Raw genomic sequence first — 11,015 nt, forward strand, 5'->3', positions numbered from 1 at the left:
CCCTTCCCTCCTGACGAAAGGTGTGAACATTTTGCCATACTGTTGGTGCCTGGAAGCCTCATACCGATTCCTGGTTTGGGAAGGCCAGCCAGCCTCAGGATGACCACGTAGACATACAGGATCTGAAACAGGTCCCTAAACGACCCAGATGACATAATTCTGATGTTCATTCCCTTCCACCCTAACCACACAATGAAATCCTTACCTATTTGATGGAAGTCACCGTAACGAAATAAAAATTAGTCTAAACCCTCTCTCATTGATGCTCTAACGACCGAGCTAGAATAGCAGAGAACTAGTAACCCTAGGAAAAAGTGATCCGGAGAAAATTTGCAAGAGTACTTAATAAATAAGGCCTATCCCTTCCTTCTTTTGGCAAAGAGATATTTTATCACTCCTCCCAATTTAAATGCAAGAGAGATTTTGCTCAGTTTGCTACTACGTTTTAACTTGAAGACTAAGCGCAGAGTTTCTTTTAACAAACACCAAAGGAGTCGGCGAGCTGGGTCAGGAGGTGAGTGACGTCCAGGCTCCCTCCTACCCGCCACCTGCGGCATGGGGCTGCGTGGGAGAACCGAAAACGCCAGGCAAGGCAGGGAGGAATCTCCGAAACAAATGCGAAGCCGCATTTTAGCTGTTGTTCACAATACAAAGCAAAGATTGTGCATATCTTAATGGCACATGTACCACAGGTCTTTGACTTCTTGGTACAACATCCCCCCTGTCTGGAAGCCCTCTACAACAAGCAGGTGCGAGTTTACATTATTCTGGCTTTACCCAGTCATTTGGGGAACATGTGGCTCATAAAATTTCACCCTCTGTTGCACCGGCTCATCCTCCGAAGGAAGCAAGCCTCAAGCCATGCGGCTCAGCAACGAGGGCTGCGAGCAGAGGTCAGACCTCGGGTACAGCTCAGCTCTGCCACCGACGTGCCTTTGACCCAGCTCGGGTTGATGCTGTCTGTGCCTCAGTTTCCCTCTCCACAAAAGTGCAACTTACCTCTTGCACAACAGGCTTTTACCTACGGCTCTCAAACATGCTTCCGTTGGAAGTATTACCATTCAGAAAATTAAATCATTTCAATTCTTACCATGTAGGGCTATGCTGATATTTCATATATGTAAAAAAAAAATAATCGGTGCATTCAGTGTCAAATTAACGGAGAAAATGAGTACAACGAAATCACCGCAGGCAACACAAGCTTTGTGACAAAGCTCTAGCCCTCTGCATATGTTGCAAGTACCAAATGCACCAGGTTATGAGCATGAAGTGATGCTTGTCCTGGTCAGTCATATGTACCGTTTCTGTTCTGATCTTTGGCAAAAAGCAAATACACCATAAAAGCGCAGGCTGGTCCTGGCGTTGCTAACAGCTGCCCGGAGTAGAGCTCGCAACGTCTCCTTTTGCTCAGTTGCTAACGTCACTTACATTAAGCAAGATCGAATGGATAGGAGGTTAGCAAAAGGATTGCATGTGACCATATTATTCAGCAAAACTACATGGACAATAAGGCCCAGAAGACAGTCACCCACTGTTTTTAACTCCTCACTATCTAAAAAACCCGTCCTCCCACTGCATCCACCTCACAGGCCCGGCAGTGCCAGCCATGCGGGAGCAGACCCAGCGGCGGCCGCGTGCCGCAGCTCCCGCACTTCCACGCTGTACAGCTCGGCAGCTGAAGACACGTCCCCTGGCTTCAGTATGGCCCGTCCTCCTCATTTCGTAGGATTTAAAACTGGTAGGATTCCACTGGGTTTTAAGGAATCACTTCCACTTTGTACTTCTATGAGCAAGTGAAAAACTAAGTCCCACGTGGATGAAAACAACAACTCCAGGAGAGAACCACAAGCTGCAGAGAGCAAACCAGAAGAAAAGGGTGGGTGAGACCAACTGAGTCACTGCATTTCTACTCAAAGGAGGATTTCTCTTCAAAAGCAATCTGAAATGTTTGATGCAGCGTTCACTGAAAGGTCTCTTCCTGGTAGCACAGGGTGTGCATCCCTGACCTCAGGAAGCCTGAAAAACCTGTTCTCTTGAATGCAGCAGGAAAAACTAAAAACAAAGAAGTAAGCCATCAGTGCTGCACTCCAGTACAGGAATGCGACCAGACCATGAACTCTTCCTAAATTTTCAGCTGTAAGTGCTGAAACGCGGTATTATATGTCTAGGCATGTGTTTCGCTGGGGTTACTCCAAGACCCACCCAGCTGGAACGGGTAGGAGCTGCCAGGACAGGGTAGGAGCTGCGGACCGAACCCACCATGGCGGCGCTCACCCCCGCTCTGGCAGGCACAGAACCCCCTTCAAGCAGCCCCCAAGTGCTTTGCTAGACAGGGTTTAAAGTTAAACGTGTATCTGGGTGAACCGGAACTTAAGAAATCACAGACAAAGAAGCATCTTCCAGAGCGGGGGCTGATTATTATTATTCTACCAGGAGATATTTTACTGGGGATGGTGATATTTTATTGCAGGTACAAGGGAGAGCTCCGAGCTTTCGGTAGTGCACACACCTACAGAAGGTATAAAACATCCCATCCTTTTGTTCCAAACCAAGCGGGCGTGAGGCAGCTCCACAGCCAATTGCTCCAGGATGGGCAAAAATCCTCATCCTCGTGGCAGCTCCAGCTTCAATAAAAAGTAAAATAATACTGAAAATCAAGGTTCAAAACTATCTAAATTTATCCAAAGTCAAGTCACTGACCAGACCCATAAGAGGAAATCAATCCATGCATGGTTAATAAGAGCACATTCAAATAACATTTCCAAACACTGTGAGTCTCTTTGAAGCCACATATGACCGAGAGTGAGGATTTCAGACCACCCCGTGCCATTGGCATTTTAGGCAGAATTTCCTCTCCATTGGTGTCTACTGAGAACATTACTTCAAAATAATTAAAGGCCCAGCACAATCATCGAAGATAAAATACAAAGCAGTCTTCAAACTCCATCCCTTGAGGAGGGACACATTTTGTGAATTCTTGACAGAAGTAATAAATAACCCTAGAGAGGCCGACCTTTATTTCACAGCTAAAACCTAAATCTCCAGTGATGTTATTAAGCTCCAGGGAGCAGAGGAAAGTGAGCTGGCCTGAGCGGGGTGGGACGGCTCACACTCCTGTACTCAGAGGATACACAAATAATGGACAGCGTTACGTAAAACCACAGGAGTGTCGGATCATCGTGTCAGTTGTGCTTTTATCTGGTTTGCTTCCAACTTTCTTCTCGAATGAGTATTATCTATCACGAGCAGGAAAGTATGGTTTTCCTTTTATTGTGTGCATCCAGTAACACTGTTCTTCAATGAGTGGCAAAAACGGGGCCTTGAATGAGTTCGGGGGGGTCTAACACAGGGTCTCCCTGCCCTGGCAGATTAGGAAACGCTGACCTTGGGCATACAGCCTCCCGCATCCCCCCGCTTGGGCTGTCCCCCGACCACTGCCACCACACCGGGATGGCCGTGGCGGGAGCCAGGGCACCCCGCAGACAAGCGCACGGGACGCTGGACCCCGCTTCCGATCGACAGCGTCTTCCGTCAGCTAAAAACAGGTGAAAAATGGGCAGGGTGCGGCAGTGCCGCCTGGCAGGGCTCTGGGGACACCGGCCCCAGCTGGCGGTGGACCCAGCCCCAGCTGCGCCGCGGGCCCTGGCTCCTGCGCTGGGACACCACGCTGTGGGACAGCACACGCAGAAGGCGTGCGGTGGCTCTGGGGGACTTTTTTCTAGAGCAGTTATAAAGTGGGAACTGTGGGAGCATCACCAGGACCAGGAGGCTGCAGCCACGCTGGGGAGCACCCCCCCCCCCCCTTCTCCTCCTCCAAGCAGAGAGGGAGCCTGGGCGTTCGGTGGAGGAGATAATGACTCTGAATTATTAAGCAAACTTCCTGTTAGACTTACTTAGAAAAACTTCTCTATACCTTCCCCGGCTGTGTCTGAACCAGCCCGTTCATGACAGAGCTCCGTCTCTGGGCTTCACCAAGGTAAATACAGGAACGAGCGTCCTCGCCTCGCGGGGGGAGGCGGAGAGCAAACGAGGCTGAACGTTATTAATAACAGAACATCATTTTCTCAGGAAAGGGCAGGCTCGTTGCCTGAATATTCAACAGAGCATTAACCGTTTGGTTTGTATGTGACTGGCAAAAGCTGGGTGTCAATATAATATATAATATAATGATGACCATTTCACTTTAACCGGCGTTTATTCCTGAACTGCTGTTCTTCAGGATCACCATTGTAATAAGCACTGAACAAAGCAAAACAAAAAAAGAAAAACAAAGCAAATGAGGAAGAAAAGGAGGAGGAGGATCTTTGTCTTATTATGACATACGTGACTTGGACATACGCTGAGATGAAAAAGGAAAAGGCCTCATCTATAAATGTATGCCAAGGTTACAGAATAATGGGAAAAAGTGGTCTAGCAGGAAAATCTTAAGCAAAAGTGTGCTAACTGCAGAAGGGTTAACACTGGTAACATACTGTGGCAGAAGATTAAAAAAAAGTTGAGGTTTACTTTAAATTAACCCTTTCCAGTCCATATGCCACTAAACAGGTACCAACCTAGAAAAATAGTCCACCTAGCAGTAGCGGCCCTTTGAAATTAAAAAGAGAAAAAAAATAATTTCTTTTGTTCAAGTCAGGGCGGCCACAAAAGTCCCAAATCTGTTGGAGATGTCCGAGTGCAGGGACCTCCACGTCGGCACCGCAGTCCGGCCCTTCGCCTCGCCCACGTCGTCCGTGCAGTGGACCGAGAGGCACTGCAGGTGGCTGCCGGTCTGCGCCGTGGCCGAGGTCTTGCTCGGGGGAAGGTCGTGGGCTGGAAAGGGTTCACAGAGAGAGCGTTAGGAGAACTGTGCAATGCAACCCCATCAACTCACACAACTGGCAGCATGTGGAGAGCGTCTCCGCACCCGCCTCTGCCCTGCCGGTCCGCGCCCCAGCTCCTGCACCCATGGCATCCCCCGGCTCGGGGACGCGACATCGCTGCCACTGATACAGCTCCCTCTTCCCACCCCGCAGCAAGCTTCTCCGGCTGATTTTTCACTGTCCCAGAAAAACACCAAAAATATTCTCTTTCACATGCACTTCTTTTAAAGTAAGCAATCAATACGTTTGAACTGGGGATGTATACACGACTGATTATGCGTGTCCTGGACTGTAGCACAACTGGGAGTTTTCACTCCCCGTGCACCCTCCACTATTTGAAATCGATATTGAAACTTCCCCAAGCAGGAAACAAGCCCCGAACCCTCCGTGTCCTCCAGGTCATTCCCATCGTCAGTCTCTTACAGGCACAGGTCTCCCTGTTCACTTCTTTTAATGAAGCACCACGATAACATTTTTCTTATAATTTCTTCATTTTAGGACTTTGTATGATCCTTAGCCACCATTAGTTTCTGTTAACCACAGAAATTAGAGAGTTTAACTGAAACTTCCTAAACGATGTCCCAGGCCTTTTTCCTCTGGATTTCATAGTTAATATGAAGAGTAGCTAGAACTGTTCCTTCCAAAGTATATTACCATGTACTCATGACTCGTTCCCACTGTCACTCCATTATTTTTCCTTGCTTCCATTCTTAATACTTTCAAGTAATCTTCTCTGTCGCAAATATATTTTTCTCATCTTCAAAATTTGCCTTGGTGCATGTGCCCTCTCCCTGCCCGGCGCAGCCAGGGACATCTTTCTTTCATCACCTTCTTCCTTGCTGAAATCAATCACTTCGTTAGTTCTTCTCCACTGCTCGTAGTCAAATCACCAAAAAAACCCCAAAGACGAAACCCCCCCAAACTTCAGCCCTCGCCTTCTAACTCCTCACGTCCTCAACAGCCCCTCCACGGGGCCCTTCTCACAGACCCTCTGAAACAGCAAGGCAGCGGCTGGTGTCCGCCGTGGCTTAGGCTGGGCAGCCCGGCGGCCGGCGCAGGCTGGGGCTTGCTCCCTTCTCCCCAGGAGGAGCCAGCCTGCCAGCCGGGAACACAGAAAACCCTCTCGGAGCTAACGTACCCCCAGGAACGCCACTGCTGCTGCCAGGGAGGATGCCTGAGCCGATGCAGACAGCCCCCCTGCCAGCCCTGGAAGGAGGGCTTTTTGTGGGATAAAACCAGTGAGTAAATAGAAGAACGGTGCAAGGCAAGACAAAAAAGTAAACATCTTGACAGGCAGCCTGCATTTCCTCTCATCCACCATTTCGCTCATGTTCACCCAGAGCACAAGAGGTAAGACCAGACCCACTGCAGCACTAGCTAATGCAGGGACCGTAATGGCTCTGACAGACCCTGAGAGTTCCCATCGCACAGGGCTGAGGGTGATGCTGGAGCATGCCAAAGATGCCAAAAAATGGCTGTGAATATTTAACCTCCTTAAGACTTTTCTTCACATCATCTTTCTCATGTTCCACAAAGCCGAGCAGTGCAGGTTTACCACACTTCATGGGGCAAGTTGTATTTGTTTCACTTAACCAGCTGCTACACCAGATACAAAACAGGAACTGAACAGCTTGTTACACGATCACAGTGATATTAAAAAATAATCTTAAACTAGTCTGGAAGTCCCTGGTTTAAACTGGAAAATGCTTTTAATGCTTGCTTACAGGATGTCAGAGATGCTCGTATTCAAAACAGTATCATAACACCACACAGAGAAACTAATTAGAACCTGGGGACACGATGCTATAAACAATGGGAGAAGGAACACGGCTCCAGAGCAGTGCTGCTGCCTGCTCAGCCATGCGCTGCATTAGTGCAACCATGTGCAAAATCAACACAGAGCTCCGTTACACACCTCAGCCTAGCACAGCCGCGCGCTGGGTTTGCATTTCTGGAGCATACCCTCACTCACTGCTCGAATAAAGAATCCAACATCAGCAGGTCAAAGATGCTCACGTTCTCTAAACTCCAAAGTGGATTACAGTCCCCTGTAGTTGGCGCTGGGTTTTTTTAGTCAGGTTGGATAAATAAGCAGTACTGAGGAGCAGAGCTGAAGCACAGAGCAGAGTTTGCCGCATAATACCCAAATGCAGAGTTTCAGCAGGCAGAGACGGCATTAGCGCGGCCTGCCTTTGCTCCAAAGCGGGGAACTTCGACTCTTCTTTCCTGTTACCCCTGGGCCCCACCACACCCCAGACCCTCTCCCTCCCCTGCACAGTCTGCACCTGCCTCTGAAGAGTAACAAGCGTTTTTACCTCCCCAGGGGAGTGTTTCCACCTCGGCCCCTAACACGAGGGGCACATCTGTGCTGCGGACCTGGTCCACTGGCAGCACTCTGCAGGCACGGCAGCCCTGCGCAGGGCAGGGAACAGCACGGGCTGCTCCACCAGCACACGGCTAGCAGCTGCGGTAGTGCGGACCAGTGAACCCCAAGCTGACGTTATTGTGCCACCTCGGGAAAATCACAGGGCAAAAAAAAAGACTCCCTAAATAAACGCTATTTGATGAAGTGTTCAATTTAAACTTACTATCCTGAATGTAAATATACCTGAGTAACTTTTTATTTATAAAATGTTTAAAACCCAAATGGGATTGTGCAGAGAATTGAGAAAGGGAAACGTTTTTCTTATTTGTATTCGTTCACGTCCCTTACAATGCACACAGTACCCAATATTTTTTATTCTTAGGTTTCCCTGAACGTACAGGACATGCTGGTCTCGGCACAGGAAAAGCCAGCGCCTTGAGATTAGTCTTTGTGACAGCAGCTTTCTTCCTCTGCCGCAGAGAAAGAGGAAAGAGTCCCACTGCTGAACTGCTGTCATGAGGGGCCCAGGGATCTCGGTGGTGTTTCTGCAAGGAGCATTTACTGCAGGGCTCCAGGAGACCGGCCTCTCGGCTGAGGACACCGACAGAAGAGGCAGAGCCAGCACATTCCCAGAGCAGGACCCAGCAGCCGGCTGCACGTGCCCGGGCGCCTGGCCGGGATCAGAGCCGGAGCTCACTGCGCTGTACTGGTGCTGGCAGCGATGTCTGCATCGGCCGTGCAGACACCACTGACACCCAGAACGGATCAGGTCCTCAGCCAATGATTAAGTGAGGAAGTTCATACACCACAAGAATCTAAAGAATAAAAAATTAGGCTTATTTAACTTGTAAATCAGCAAATTATTTCTAAAACGTTTGCTGTGGATAAAATTCATAGGCAAACTACTGATAGAGGAATCAGTGCAAAATCTATCCCGCAGTGACGAACAGGGTTTGTTGGCCTCAGAGGAAAATCCAAGTAAACGAGGTGAGCAGGACCTGATCCTAAGTTTGCAAAGTTAATACTGATTGCCACTGTCCACATGATGCCTAACTCAAGACCACTGTGTGGGAGCTCAAGCTCTCTTGGTCTATTATTGAAGAGCACAGAAAATGATGCATTCAAATCCAAAACAAAAAGAGGGTGAGAGCTTGCAGTAAGGCTTGCATTGGCACAAGCGTTCTCAAAGCCAATCTGGAGGGAAATATTCAGTGCAATTTACTTTTTTCCAATATTTCTGTCTTGACAAAGCTATGATGCTTTTCTGAAAAAACCCTTTGTATTAAAAAATTAAAGTTGTGCTGATCCACCTGATAAGAATTGTGTTCTTAAGCACGAGATACTGTCTGATGCTTGTCCAAAACAGTAATACCCTCCCGGCAGACCTGTTTCACCAGCCTTCCTCGCTGTCTCTCTGCCTCCTTCAAACCAGCAGTGCCCCAGCACCCGCCTTCTGCAGCGCACACAGTCCCGAGGGGTATTGTTAGTAGAGACTGATGGGACTCAGCAGGTTAAAATTAGTCAGGTAATGCAAGATGGTGTCATCGTGTCATTGCCTCACAGTTGCCAAGTTTCAGATAAATCACTGTCAGTCATGAAATACCCCTAATTGAAAGCAAGGAATTTTCAAACAAATTATGTTTAAACTGCACAACTGCCTCTATTAGCAACTACTGCAAGAAATTTGTGTTATTAATGAAAGCAATACCCTTCCAATAAGAACCATCCTCCATACCCAAGATCTCAAGATGGTCTGGGTGGAGACTTCCTCTCCAAACCAAAGGACGTGACACAACAGAACCTGGGACAGATGCAAGTAAAACTACCCGGTTCGCAGGATAGCGTGTGCCGCTTGAAAACGGCAAATGTTGAAGTAGAGATAAGAGATAAAACGTCATATGTAAGCACATAACGTGTTCACATGGAAGGCATGAAACTCAAAAAAATAATGACCAAAGACCAAAAGGAGTCAGGAAACGGCTCAACCGTGATGGTATCCTCACACCAAAAAGCTGTGATTAGTGCATGCCCTGGCCGTGGCAGCCCCCACGACTCCTGTGTGTGATGGTGGGTGTTAAGCCAGGGAGAACAGTCACCTGCAGAGCAAAAGCCACCAAGCTGCCTGCGACCGCAGCGGAGCTCCTCCACCCGGCACACCCAGCACCCGCCCCTCGGAGGCAGCACCTTCTCACACACCATGACCGGCTGAAGTCGTGGTGGCCCCAAAAGCCAGTTACTGCACGGATCGAGATTAAATTTCTAGCACTGGAAACTATTTCTTCCTTTTACTTTGATTATAATGGCCCATCCTACCATTATCCTGTCCAGAGCAGCAACCCATACTCCGTATTTCAGAGGAAGATAAAGACGAGGAAAACCCACTACTGTGTACCCCAACTGTGTACAGCCAACTGTGCAAAACTGCTTGCACATGAGAAAATTCCTGCAATAATCGCTGAATGCCCTGGAAGTTAACAAGAGGTTTGATTAGTATTACCAGCTCAGCTTGCACACAGGCACTTCCAAGAGCCAGCCACAACATCTGGAAGAGCTGGGTGGCTATGGCAAAGAAATATTTGCAAACATTCATTGCAACATGAAAGTGAATTAAGTTCGGCCATTTTCACAGCCTTTACGTGCCTGTGTTCAGCCAATATTCCAGCAAGTTTGTTTATTGCAGTTCAAACTGTAGGTTTTAAGTAAATATTTCAAAGTATTCTCTGAATAGTTTGCTAACATTCATCAGTTACAACAACATACAAAAGCAATGGTAAGAACTGTATCAAGCAGTTGAGACAAAAAACACCAGGCTGCTCTCCTTTACGGAGGCAGATGCACACACAGACAGCTTCACGTTCCCAAAAGACTAAAAAGGCTTTTTTTTTATTTTTAAAATAATATTAAAGTTTACTTTTAGGTACAAGCTACACATTAAGCTTTTGAACAGGCTTTACCCACACGAACACATTTCAATTGTTAAGTCCCAAACAAACAAGCTAACAGACAGAAAAGCACAGCTCGTGAAAGACTCACCCAGCCTTTCTCCCATGCCCCGTATCCTCTGCTCTGACCTTGCACATTTAAGGAAGCTGCTCTTTCGTTCTGCTCTACTTTGCAAAGGCACGCGTGCCTTCAGAAAATAAAAGGTTGCTGTTTGTGTGTTTACACAGCATTAACGGCAGCGTGGTAACTAACACGGGAGCCTCGCCACCCGTTGGTAGCCCGCAGCTGGGACACAGGGAGAAGACGAGGGGTTCTGCTCCAGCAAAAAATTCAATACACACACCACAGACTGCTTTTTCACATCAGCCCAGGAAAAACACATTTCTCTCTAGTGAGATTAGATCCTGACACTCTCCTCACTCCTGAAGACACCATGTATACACACTTTCATTCCCTCCAGCTTCCTTCTCACTCCCTCTTTTTCCTTAGCCCACGTTAAGCTATGAAAAGCCTCTTCCCTCATGCAGCATCTTCATATGCATTCTTCAAAGATAAAATGTTCTCTTAACAATGACGACCCCACCAAACGCTACACAAACCCAGATGTGTCCCAATTTTTAGGTAAGCTAATCCCATTAAAAACGAGTTCACCTGCAACGCTAGAATGCATTACATGCATTGTCTCGTGAGAGAGGAGATTAATTGAGGGAGGGATGGTGTGTAGTCAAGGCAACAGCGGATGCTACACAGAGGCATTGGGAGTTTATGCTGCTCTTCAGGTGCTGCTCATGTCATTCCTCTCATTTTTGCCAAAACTACCACCAACAAAAGGAACAGGAGGCAGTGAC

At 47.9% G+C, this 11,015-nt stretch overlaps 1 protein-coding gene across 1 annotated transcript in view; it reads right to left on the minus strand.

Annotated features, from left to right (window-relative positions):
* Positions 1–4,177: 4,177 nt before the first annotated feature.
* The window catches only part of MN1 (meningioma (disrupted in balanced translocation) 1), a 56,980-nt gene continuing 50,142 nt past the window's right edge, over positions 4,178–11,015 (minus strand). Inside the window, exon 11 of the mRNA XM_009330827.1 lies at positions 4,178–4,809. Within this exon, the coding sequence (XP_009329102.1) occupies positions 4,625–4,809 (185 nt within the window). The 3' untranslated portion in view covers positions 4,178–4,624. The remainder of the gene's footprint in view (positions 4,810–11,015) is intronic.

The sequence above is a fragment of the Pygoscelis adeliae genome, unplaced genomic scaffold (genome assembly GCF_000699105.1).
Source record: "Pygoscelis adeliae isolate BGI_AS28 unplaced genomic scaffold, ASM69910v1 Scaffold358, whole genome shotgun sequence".
Classification (NCBI taxonomy): domain Eukaryota; kingdom Metazoa; phylum Chordata; class Aves; order Sphenisciformes; family Spheniscidae; genus Pygoscelis; species Pygoscelis adeliae.